Source organism: Epinephelus moara, chromosome 6 (assembly GCF_006386435.1).
Source record: "Epinephelus moara isolate mb chromosome 6, YSFRI_EMoa_1.0, whole genome shotgun sequence".
Classification (NCBI taxonomy): Eukaryota; Metazoa; Chordata; class Actinopteri; order Perciformes; family Serranidae; genus Epinephelus; species Epinephelus moara.
The window spans coordinates 43,412,924-43,425,902 of record NC_065511.1 but is presented as its reverse complement, the minus strand read 5'-3'; the positions used below and the strand labels follow the sequence as shown (position 1 = coordinate 43,425,902).

The 12,979-nt window shown below is 43.5% G+C and overlaps 2 protein-coding genes across 5 annotated transcripts in view; both read left to right on the top strand.

Annotated features, from left to right (window-relative positions):
• LOC126391332 (methyltransferase-like protein 27) overlaps nucleotides 1-12,979 on the top strand; it is a 242,783-nt gene that overhangs the window by 7,779 nt on the left and 222,025 nt on the right. Inside the window, exon 1 of one of the 2 annotated variants that reach the window (XM_050046028.1) lies at nucleotides 6,029-6,314. The exons of the other annotated variant lie outside the window; for it this stretch is intronic. The gene's annotated coding sequence lies outside the window, so the exon portion shown is untranslated. Of the gene's footprint in view, nucleotides 1-6,028; nucleotides 6,315-12,979 lie in introns of those variants that run through there. 2 annotated transcript variants of the gene reach the window in all.
• bbs9 (Bardet-Biedl syndrome 9) overlaps nucleotides 1-12,979 on the top strand; it is a 242,450-nt gene that overhangs the window by 144,160 nt on the left and 85,311 nt on the right. For all 3 annotated transcript variants that reach the window (XM_050046001.1, XM_050046000.1, XM_050045999.1), the window contains one exon: nucleotides 8,394-8,643. In XM_050046001.1, coding sequence (XP_049901958.1) covers nucleotides 8,394-8,643 — 250 coding nt within the window. The remainder of the gene's footprint in view (nucleotides 1-8,393; nucleotides 8,644-12,979) is intronic.

Sequence of the window (12,979 nt, the reverse complement as noted above, 5' to 3'; positions counted from 1 at the left end):
TGTGCGTGTGTGCGTGTGTGCGTGTGCATGTGTGCGTGCGCGCGCCTGTCTGTGTGTGTTTGAACAGACAGTAATACACACACACAAGAGGGTGAAGGTCACAATAGGCCTCAGTGTGAACAGATGACATGTTGCTCTTTAATCAGCCTCTGAGTCACACTGTGAGCGTTGTGTGTGTGTGTGTGTGTGTGTATTTGTAGCTTTGTGTGTGTGTTTGTGTTGTGTGTGTGTATTTGCTGCAGGGACTCAGCACCGACGTGTTGACAGAGTTCCTCCATTTGCTGCAATCAGACCACGAAAGATTTCTCACCCCATAGAGACTCTGAGTGTGTGTGTGTGTGTGTGTGTGTGTGTGTGTGTGTGTGTGTGTGTGTGTGAGAGTGAGTTTTTCCATAGCTCTGATCAATCCCCTGAATCTCTCATTACCACTAAGTCTATTTCCAGCCCCGCACACACACTTACACACAAACATCAGCGTCTTCATAAACAACAGCACATAAAATATATTTTTTACAGTACACACACACACACACACACACACACACACACACACAGATCATAGACAGGAATAGGTTCAGAGGGTCAGTTGATGAGCCTCGGGGGACAGTGTACATCAGTGTGTGTGTCTGTGTTATTTTAAATGGGATTAATGGCATTAGGTGAATTATCAGTAATCAGGGTCACGTCCACAACATTAAAACAAACAGGTGCTCTGATGAGCTATTTTCAGAAACACTGTCCGACACACAGCCATGACTACACACTGAGAGAGGCTGACACACGTTTATCAACCTGTCAGCACTTTTTATTCTTTTACTTTGTTCATTAAAGGGTCTCTGGTTTATTATAACGTGGAGCTCTGAGAGTTTTGACCATAAATCATGCTAACGTTGGCCTCAGATGGTTCTCTGACATGTGTCCCATGTTCACGTTTAATCAGGCTCACAGGTTAAAATCAGGAAGAACAAATGTACATGCAGTCATAATTCCATGTTTTCACTCCCCTGTCTCTACGTCCCATTTTTCACACACTCTTAACTCTTCTGCATGAAACGCAGAAACACTGAGACACGTAACAGGACACCACATGACCTCAGACCGACATGTCATCTGTCACATTAGCCCAGATTATGTGATTATCCAGCTGAGCAACAAAGAACTTTAGAAATCTCAGAAATGTGCAGCGGTCCATCAGAAAACAAGGTGAGGTTTTCTTTCATCCAGAAACATGATTTAGACGAGAGGAGTTCCTCTGACAGCAGCTGGATACACCCCCGACTCCTTATCTGGAGGAGAAACACAGAAATGTGTAGAAGGAGGAGGTCAGAGCGCAGAGAGAGGAGAAGACATTCTTCCTGTCTGTGCTAAAAGAGGTGGACTGAGGGAGGAGGAGGAGGAGGAGGAGGAGGAGGAGGAGCAGGAGGAGGAAATGCATCTGTGTGGCATCGAACTAAACGTCTCATTTAGTTGCAGCCAACCAGAACACCTCTTCCTCCTCCTGCTCTTCGTCTTGCATTCCTTCTCCCTACCTCCTCCCTCCTGGTCCTCCTCTTCTTCCTCTCACCTCTCACCCCTTGTACCTCTCTTCCTCTTTCTTGCCTCCTCCTGCTTTCTCCTCCTCCACCCCACCACCCTCCTCTTTCTCTGCTTCTCTTACTGCTCTTCACTTCTCTATTTAATTTTCTCTCCACCCGCTCCTCTTCATCAGCCTTCTTATCTGTTTCTGCTCCACCCTCCTCTTACTCCTCCCCTCTCTTCCTCACCTCTGCACTTCTTTCCTGTCTTCTCCTCCTCTCCTGCCTTATCTTGTTTTACATTTGTCTCGTTGTCTCCCTTCTCTCTGAGCTGTCCATCCTCCTCTCTGTCTCACCCTCATTAACCATATTTAAATCTCTCCCTTTTGCGGTATACTTTCACCTCCCTGTATCTCTTCTTCTCCCCCTTGTTCTCCTCCTTTGCCTCCTCCTCTTCCTCCTCTTTTTGTGAACCTCCCTCCCTTGTTCCTTGTCCCCCTGTCTGTCCCTCTTTGTCTCTTTTTCCATCTGTCACTCAGCTCTTGAACAGAGTTGCTGACGCTGTCTGTCTGCCTGCTATTCTTGCGTGACCCCCACGTTCTCCCGCCCTCTGTTTACTTTACCAGAATCCATCATGCAGCCGTACAGCCTGCCTCGCACCGACTTCCTGTACCGAAACCAAAAATGTCTGCACAGTACCTGAAAATGTTTCTTTGGGCCTGTGCCACTGCAGAACTCACTACAGTGCTGTAAAGAGCATTTTTAGAAAGTGTTCTTTACAGTCAGACGGTTCTCTGAGCTTTACGGTGATGTAAAGAACCATTGAAGAGAGAGTGAAACGTCTGTAGTCGGCAGAACTGAAGGATTTTTTCGGAGCCACACAGCAGGGTCAGTATTGTGTTTCACCAGGTGTTGTTTTTATATGAAACACATCAGATGGATTTTTGACTCAGTTTGGCTCCATATGACCCAACTTTACAAGAACTTCCTCCAGACTCAGCCCAGTGTTCCAAATAATGTCCTCATTGGACAGTTGTGTCCCTGTAAGGCTGCGTTCAGACTGACTGTGGCTCTGCATGAAAAACATGAAGCCCTCATCATTCATTTAGATGGAGTCAGTCTGGCAGGGCAGCGGGGTGCCCACACAGAGGGCTTCGACCAAAAACAGCAGGGTCAGTGCCACATCTGGCGAGACTCTGCATTGGACAATCAGATGCATGCAAGCTCACATATCATGGTGATTACACTGTATTTCTGTGGTTGACCTGCAATTGTTGTGACAGAAAATAAAATAGTCACCATCATGGTAACGTTCCAGAGTTGTAAAATGCTGTCTGAGTCTTACAAAACATTCTGTTGTGTTTCTGGCGTCTGTTGTGTCTTATGATGCAACAACACAGGGTTGATATCAGTCTGAATGCCTGCTGAGTGTTTTAGAAGCCGAGCCTCACGGCCAAAATACACAGGACACCGACGGGACACATCACGTAGGCGGAGCGAAGCCAGGTATTTACCTTCTATACAGACTCTGCAGTGTGTGGTTGCTGCCAGCTTCACTGTGTGTGTACAGAGTTTTACCAAGTGATAGTGCAGTTGATTGTGCAGGGTTTGGAAGCAGAGACTATATTAACTAGTACAGAATTAATTAACTGGATTATTTTAACAACAAGATGCATCGATTGATTTATTTTAATGTGAAACGTAGAGCCGAGCTCAGAGAAAGAAAAATAGACCAGCCATGTACAATTAATGTTGAGCAGTGCGGTGTCTGCGCAGGCAAATGCAACTTCCGTGGTCAGTGTAGCAGCTGCAGTTGCTCTGCTGTGGTTATACGGCATGACCACAGTCTTTTCATAGCCTTCACTATACCATAGTTACCATGCACAAATATTGTGAAACAGCCTGGTCTCACCTCCAGGGCGTCAAAATACGCTGCTTGGGCAACAGGCACATGACTCTGACCCTGGAGACTCGTGTTTGAGGCAAACAAACGACAATGTCGGTGCAGCGTTTGTGTCACTCAAAGACAGTTGTTCTTTGGCGACCCACCACTGCCTTTCCAGCCATGTTTGTGCTGCCAAAGCCGGGTATTTTCTAATAATATCCACAATCCTTTCCTAACCATAACCAAGTAGTTTTGCTGCCCAAACCTGACCGCTGACCCTTCGTGCATCTCCAAAAGCAAACGTCTGCCAACAATGTCATTATAATAACAACAGGGCTTCTGCCAAAATGGCAAAATATGACGAGCAAGGATGAGGTCTTGTTTGGAATTTGCAGAAAGCAAGGTTTAACAAAAAAAAAAAAAAACATTGGCATCAAACATAATCAGGGGTTTTGCAGGGATATCCAGTATTAATGTCTCTGTATGGGAGGAGGGTTGATTCAACAGATGCATCCCACCCTTATTCCCTCTGTCCTCCTTCCCATCCATCTTTTGTCTCAATGTGCCTTCATCCCCTCTCTTCTGGGTCATTTTGGCACTAAACCATACAGAGAATAAAACACTACACTGCATATTATAATGTAATGAAAGAACTGTCACCCCAAAGACATCCTGAATCAGCTGTTTCAGACCAGTGACACTTAATTTCATAAAGTCACTGCTGGCTTCATTTTGGTCAAATTTAACAACACAAACCTCTGAGAAAATTAATAATTATTGCACAAGCTGAACTAGATGTTTAAAGTATTAGTGATGTGGAACAATGGGGTTATTAAACCTGTTCATATTTTGAATTAAACTCACCACAGTGCACTTTACATCTCCTCCCATGCTGCTGCCGTTCATTCACATCGCTGGTTTCTTTAGAGCATATTAAGACTTGTGATTGTCTGTAAGTAAGCATTTACAGTAATTGGTGGTGTTTAAAGTTGATTATACCCAGAAGTTGGACAGTGAAAGAAAGTGTAACCGTTGAATGCTGAGCGGTGCCAAATCCAGCTTTTCAGATCGTTTTTCAGAAAAAGGAATCCGCTGATTTGGTCAAAGGGAAGTGATTGTGTGGAGGATTTTGTCTCCCTGGAGACTGACTGTACAACATTGTTCTCACAGAATCATAACTCTGGCTTCTCAAATGACTTTCCCAGTCAGGATGAGGATGTCAGGACTGAGGGATTGCTGTCTGAACCTTTACCCGTCTCTTTGGGAGTCCTCCAAGGTTGTGTGCTGGGCCCGGGAACATTTTATCCACGGCCATCCAGTAATGTTGCAATCACACCTGGGATTTCCCTCATGTCCAGCCCAATATTCCTGATGCGGTTTGTAGACCGTTAAAGGACCAGAAACTCACCAGACTTAACAAGAGAAAGAAACATTTTAAGTGTGTATGTCTTTATGACAACAGTGAAACAGTGAAGGTACTCAGGTCGATCAGTTACAGACAGTAACAGCCTGAAGTACAATTATGTGTTAAGAGTTTAACTGAGAACTGATCCAGAGAAACTTCCCATTAGAGATCACCAGAACAGTAGAGCTTTAAGTTCAGTGTGTCATACCAAGTGTGCTGTGTGTCTCAGTAATGGTTTGCCATTATCTTCATTACTTACTCTCAGCACCTGATGAATGAAATGAACTTGAAACTTTGCTCTTTGAACGCATGGTAAAACTTGACAAAACAAGCCTTTTACTCCTAAAACAAACTTTGCTCAGTATTAAATTAAATGTGCATCAACCCAAACTCTTCACTCTCTAAAAAGTGGAATATGTTGACGAACACAACCTGCTTTAGTCTTCAAAGATGGGTGAAGAAAACAATCCCTCTCTTGTTTCTGCGAACAGGAAACAAACTTCTCTCCAATCTCAGCATTAGTGGGAACTTTGTCTTAATTTATCGCTCTGGCCTCGGCCCAAACCCGCTCTGCTCCACCTTTCTTTGCTTCCTTTCTTCTCGTTCGGGAGGATGAATGTCTGCAGTTCAGGTCTGAAGACATTTAATTTTCCTCCGCAGCATGTGGAACGTATGTGTCAGTGTGTCCGCGTGCATGAGCGCGCCAAGTTTCCACAGAAACCTGCAGTTATGTTGTTCCAACTATTTGATAACCTGGTGAGGTATTGTGGGAAGAATAGGTCATCCTCCTCCCATCTCTCCTCCTCCTCATCCTCCTCCTCCTCCTCCTCCTCCTCCTCCTCCTCATTTTCTCTCCTTCCAGTACCCCCACCACCACCACTGCCATCTCTTTTCTTATCTCCGCTCCTCTGTCGTCTCTCCACTCGTTTTTTTTTCTGTCTGCCCTACTCTTTATCATCATCTCATCTCCTCGACCTTCTACAGCCCTCCTTCTTTCTCTTTCTCTTTCTCCGTCTGTCTCTGTGTCTCTCTGGGTCTCTGTCTTTCTCTCTGTGTCTCTTTCTCTGTCTCCGTCTGTGTCTCTCTGTCATCATCATTACAGGGTTGATTACCTGTCATTATGGCTCATTAGGGGCCTATCAGCATGGCGGCAGGCAGGGGGAGGAGGGGGGAGGGGGAGGCGAAGAGGGGAGAGTGGGAGGCTACCTGTCAACACACCCTCACACACACACACACACACACACACACACACACTCGGACTCACCCATCCAAAGTCATTCATTCAGGCTGGTTATGGGTTCAGGGCTTTGCACAGTGTTGGAATTCCACCACAGGTTACTGAGTACATGCTGCAGAATGTAATTTGTAATGTATTTCAATAGATTACTTAAACTAAATAAAGTATTCTAAAAACTTTGGATTACTTTTGGAACCAACCCGTCCTCACTGTGACCTCGTCACATGTCCACGTTTGGTCATGGACTTTCCACGTCCACATATGACGTCCAAGGTACCCTGGGTGTGTTGGTTGTTGACGTTCTGGGACGCCGTGTCAACTTCAGCCTGTTACATGCATTGTCTGCTTTCAAAATACACTTCTGTGTTCACAGGAAATGTACAGTTTGCATACAGTCTCTTTCAAAATAAAAGCACTACGTCGGTACAGCAGCGCAAATTACCGCTTTTTCAAAATGCAGGTTTTTTTTCTTCCTTCAACAACAAACATACGTGATTACCTTTAGGAAGAAAGAACAGAGTTTGGCGTTACAATCAAGGGAAGTGAACACCAGCCCCCTGGTGGAAAGTCGGTGGTTGTTTGACCCGTCCACCCTATTTGGACTTTTGCTGCCTTTACATTTGTTTTTGTCCCGTCTCGTTCCCCCCTGACGCCGCCAACTGAAATGATGGCTTCTTTTTCATCAGTGTCTGACGCCGGAAGTCACTGACCAAGCGCCCGATTTTGACAACTTTTGATTGAGACCGAGTTGTTGGAATATTTTAAAATCATCTTGCTAAACTGTCTGGATCTGATATTTTCATGCTGAAAATACACATCAGTGTCCTGGCTACCATTATCATATGTCAGCTGCACTGCACACACTTTCTAAAAATTGGTTAATGAGAAACGCCTCATATGCATTTCACTCTCTCCTTACAAGCTTGCATCGATCTCTGTCCACACTGAATCTTTTAAATATGCACTTTCAGGGTTTCCCACATACCAATTTATGTGTTGCAGCCCGCCACAAAAGATCTGCAGCTGCAAATAGATTTTTTATATTTTTGGAGCTGGACAGTACATCAGGAGCACTGTTGGAATTTATATGCCGTTCAGTTATTTAAAGCATCACACTGTCAGAGCGCAGAGCGCACACATTGCATGGACAGAGCCTCAGGACGTCAGGCACATTGAAAGTCAAGCTTAACCATTTATTCTGCTGGGTCTAAAAGTTTGCGTTCACTCGCAGCAGCTGCTCCTCTCCTCCAATAACTTGACCTGCTCTGAACGGATCGATAGATCAATTATTGACCCCGCCAGTCACAAACTGCTGCTCCCTCCAGCCAGCTGACACCTTATGTAGGATTTTGCAGTTAAAGAAGATCAGCTATGAGCTTTCAAAGAGAGCGACAGGAGTAAATAAAAACAGGACGGCAAGCTGGAACGTTCCAGCAGAAAACAGTTCAGTCAAACTGACGCTCGCTCACATTATATTCATTCAGGACCCGGTGTTAAAACAAAACAAAAATTAATGAAGTAATCCCTTCAAGTAATCTATTTTTAAAGACAGTGACTGAATTCAGAATACCACCAATTTAAACTATAACAGAATACAGTTACTCATATTTTGTATTTAAATACGTAACGCTGTTAAATATATTCTGTTACTCTCTGACCCAGCGGTGGTTTGAAGTACAAACGACAGAAGGGAAGAGAGAGTGACAGAAGACAAGTTTCTCTGCTCCTCAACTGCCTTTTATTACAGCTGTGTGTGTGTGTGTGTGTGTGTGTGTGTGTGTGTGTGTGTGTGATTGAATTGAGCGTGTTTTATTATTTCGTTGCTCTTTCCTAAATGTCAAGAACATCGTTAAAGCATCAAGATTGAAGTTCAATAATTGTTCAGTAAATCTCTTCTGCCTCCTCTTCATCGCCATCATAGCCTCCTTCTCTTTGTCCTCTTTGCTCTTCACTTCCTTCAGCCTATGTCTTCCCCTTTTCCTTGTGCTGTTCTTGTCTTTTCTTCCTCTTGTCCTCCCCTCCTCCCTTCTTCTTCATACTCTTCTTGCCCCATCTGACCTTTTTCATCGATCCCTCCTCTCCCCTGCCCCTTGTCCAGCTCCCTTTTTCTCTTTTTGTTTCTTCTCTTTGTCTCCTCCTCCTTCTCTCTTTTTGTATGTATTTTCATGACATACAACTTTGTATTACTGATTTTTATAAGGAAAGAAATCCAGAAAAAAACTCCCTGATGTGACACAACTCTCTGCTGTTTTGTATTTTATTGACATGGCTGTCACTGCCAAGTTCCTCTACATTTTACATTCTACATATAAACCATCTCCTGTATCCTCACTCCTCCTCCTGCCTCCTCAGGGCTGGGAGGAGAGCTGCGACGCCGCCGTCTCCCACCTCCTGCGGAGCTGCCTGTCGCGGAGCCCCAAGGACCAGGCCACGTCTCTGGCCCAGGCAGGAGGCCCCATGCTGGGCCTGCCCAGCGACACCGCCCGCCTCAAGAAGCACATCACCCTGATGTGTGACCGCATCGGCAAGGGAGGCCGTCTCACGCTGGCCTCTGAGGCCAACGTCCAAGTCCCTGTCCAGATCCAGAACCTGGCTGCTCCCGGTGAGTCAGAGAGGGGGAGAGGGAGGTGAGGGAAGGGAAGGGAGGCGTGATTTGAAAGGTAGCACTGCATCCAACGACCTACTCAGCCCAGCTGCCACATGAAAGTGTTGGCGTTGTGCATTTCTGCAAACAACAGATATGTTCCATTTGATGTTTCCAAAGTGACGTAGTGTAAGAGCTGACTTTGTCATCAGGAGGTGGAGGGGATGGTTGATGGTGCGACACCCAGGAGAGGCACCTGCTGAGCTGCAGACCACTGTGCAACACCAGCAACAAATCAGTTGTCTCTTAGCGAGTCATCACTGTGTTTCAAGCGGCTTTTTAGCCACCATATGTGGGCATTTCCTGCTGAGACGGCGCCACCAAAACTCAGGGCCGAATTCATAAAGAATGAACTGCGGCCGCTGATAGCACCTTGAATTGCACTTCACTTGCACCCGCAGGTTGCTCCGTCTTAACGTCCTGTTCACAAAGGATATTGCGCTAATGATATACCAGCGCAAACACGCCCACAAAGTTTGGCAGCTGAGTGCAGTTTGCCCCTGATTTGCCCCTGATTGCAATTAGCCACACATGTATGGCAAAGTATAAATGCTGGCTTTGCGCCAAGAACACCGTGGCAGAACAATGGCAGACTTTGTTTGGCAAAGTACTGAATACTGTATACCCTCATGTAGTGATGTCTGCTGGTGAGTCAGTCTAACAGTGTCGGATGGGTTGAGGCTGTGGATTTGACCAAGTTTGACCACTTTATCACTATTCCCTCTCACTTGTAGCTGTTTTTTCGTTATCTTTTGAATTTAATATGAATTATGGAACCGTTTTTGTTCACGTTTGTTTCCCCCGTTTCGTAAAATAAATTATTGAAAGTTGCTTTTGAAGTGCGTGACAGAAGTGCGTTTTGAGAACGACCGCAGACTGTCACCTGTTCAACGCATCAATATCTTCGGATGCCATTAAAGTAATAATGATTATAATAATAATGTCAAAATATTATTTACAGACTGATTTAACAGACGATCACTGCTGCCACGATCACTGGAAAGTCTGGGCGAGAGGCTTCCACAGAGGAGCGCCCAGTTTGCACCAGCTTTCTAAAGACGTTATTTACTTCACTCAAACTGCGTGTGGCTATTAGCGCTGGTGTTAGTGAATTAGACGTTGTTTATCAATGAGGCTCATTTGCATAGAAAGGGGCAATTTTTGCGCCAAATATATGCATATTACCTCATTTAAATACGTGCAAATAACACCGGAGCACTGAGACACAATCTGCTTGGCAGCGCAGTTAGTGGAGCATTTCACCCTCGCAGTGTTTTCTTAACTGATTACTTTTAGTTGCGTAAACTGAATCCTTCATCACAGCAGCAGATCAGAAACTCATACACTCATATGAGGGTTTATTTTTATAATGGTGTGTTTCAGAGGATCCTGGCAAACAACTTATTTTGTTGTTTAAGCATGAGGACGTTTTGGTTCCTGATAACGTGATAGATGCTGCTGTTGCTATCATACTACAGACTTAATGAAACTCAATCACAGCAGTGTGGAGCTCAAAACTCAGAGATCCACCTTGAAATAGACGATGTGCCTTACAAGCAGAATTCAAAATCTGATTACGATTACAAAGAATTTGCAGTGTTAAAACAAACACAACTTCTCCTCACAGTTAAATCCCTTAACTTTAAACTATATATTTCTACTTTTTTTAATAGTGTATTTGATCACACATTTTATTGTTTTACAGTTGAAACAACAGCTGAAGTAAAAAGCTGTGTTGGAGCACGATGAATCTTTCTGGGTATTTATGAGAACGTTTGTGTCCCCTGGTGATGATTTTCAGCCTCAGCGGACAAAAACATGAAGTCTATTCATTGTTACCTTTACAGCCAACACACACACACACACACACACACGCACACACAGTATAGAGTATTTAACTGCATCGTACACACACCCACAGCCAGGCACAAAAAAACACTGCAACAAGTTTAACACTTACAACACACACACAGATCGTACACATGAAATACACAGTGCAGACACACTCATAAAAACACACTGTCACATCCAGTTGCGTTTGCCAGGTACACACACTCATAAAATCGCACGTGTACACACACTCACACAAACACAACTACGCAAACACACACACACACACACACACAAACACACACACACACACACACACATCTTACGGATCATTTAATCTTGGCTGAAGTTTATAGAGGTCTCTCTGACAAGATCATCAATTACTCTCCTCTTCCTCCTCCTTCCTTCGTTCACTTCCTTCCTCCGTCTCTCCTGGTTTCATTTATAAAACTATGAAAGAAAAATCAGTAATTTTTCTCTACATATGTTGAACATGGGCAAAATAAATTATAGAAACAACCTGAAAAGGACAACGTCCCTCCTGTCCTGCACGTTTGAATTATCTCTGGAGTATATTCCAAACACGCAGATTCATTCAGCAAAAGTAAATTTATTCTCTCTGTGTTTTGAGGCTAAACTCCGTATTTGAGACATTAAAAATCCAATATATCTGTCTTTTTTCAATCAATCATTTATTTATTGATTTGTATGTCACATGAAATCCTCCAAAGTTCCAGTGAAGTGTGATCCTGTCGGCTCCTTTAACTTGCGTGTTGTTGTGTTTCTTATGTTCTTGCTTTTTCTTACATTGTGGGCTGTAAAACATAAACACTTAACATTTTTAAAACTCGTCGCTGACTCCACTGGTTAAACAACAATGAACATGAAAACAAACAGGCAGATATGTACTGAGTGGGATGTGTTATAGCTATATACCTCACTCAGCTCGCTGTCTTTAAAGTGTTTCAGGTGACACCAACAGGAGCAAACACATGTTTTAAATGTGCAGCACAGAGACGTCGCTCTGCAGGCGGCTCGTGGTTCTTAATTTTTTCATTAGCATCAAGGTGTCGCCCAGTGGGTGAGCTGTACACCAGATAGCTTCCATGTTTTTACTGATGAGCACTGACGTCACACACACGTCGTCTTTCCATCCTCCACTTTCACAGCATCGATAGTGATGATGTCATTTTGATATGAGATGTGTCAGAAGATGTTTACAAGAAGTGTTTATCCACAGACATCAAGTGTCGGAGCTTAATATAAAGCGATTTTCTAAAATCAGTCAAAATCACAAATACTTTATTGATCCCTGAGGGGAAACTGTGATTTGTTAGTTGCTCCGACTCACCGAATAGAGGATTATAGAAGTAAGATTAAGAGTATGAAAAAGAAGTGCCTAACTATAAAGTAATAAAATAAAATAGAAATGAAAGTGTGCATTATGCTACGAAGTTAACACTGATACTTAAGATATTAAGAATAAAGATATCTTCACTACACTGAGTCTGTAATTGTGTAAAAAATATGTGCATTGTTCTACATTAAACTGTAGAAACTAGTGTTACGTTCAGAAATATAAAATATATATTAAAAACAACACAAAAGGTGTTCGTGAGAATAAATTAATATACTAAAGAATATTGCAGCAGTTGAATTAATGTACCGATTATCTCTCAGTATTGCACAGTTAAGGCAGTGCTGCAGAGACTAACTGTACCTTTAACATCACTATTACACAGTAGAAATATAATAGACTATAATATTTAATTATGCTAGGCAGATAGGTGAATTAAGAAATTTTCTAACTTCTTTTAAAGCTCCAGAGTAGCATGAGGAGGGATATCTCAGCAGATATGGAAAATAATATAAAATGTATGTTTTCTTTAGTTTGTAATCACCTGAAAATTTGTTACCACAGAATGAGCCGTGTATATCTGCACACGGAGCAGCTCCTCGTCTACTGACATCACTATGTTCACCTCAATGTTTCTACAGTAGCCCAAAAAGGACAAACCTAACACTGACTCCAGATAGAGACATTCAGTTGTTGTGTTGGCTGCCACAGTTAGCTGCTGCTGTGCAATGAATACCATCAGAGAAACACTGATTTGTGACATGAAACGTCTTCATTCAGTGTTTTTCCTGGTGTAAATCAGCTGGTGTGTTTGTTTCTGAGAGGAGGAGACCTCTGAGGATGATTCAGCTCCTGGTAAACACCTCCTGAACCTCCTGCAGCCCTCACCACAAGACTAAAGCCACTCAATCTGACACACTGGACCTTTAACATTAAACAATAGCTCCAGTTTACTGTTCATCCAACATGCAGCTCATGGAATCCTTTTCTGATGTGACACCGTCACTGATCAGTTGAGGCGGACGTCAATGTGAAAGCCACACTGAGAGTTGCTGACAGCAGATAACTCAACAATGTTTAAAGAAATAAGCCAAACTAAGAGTTGTG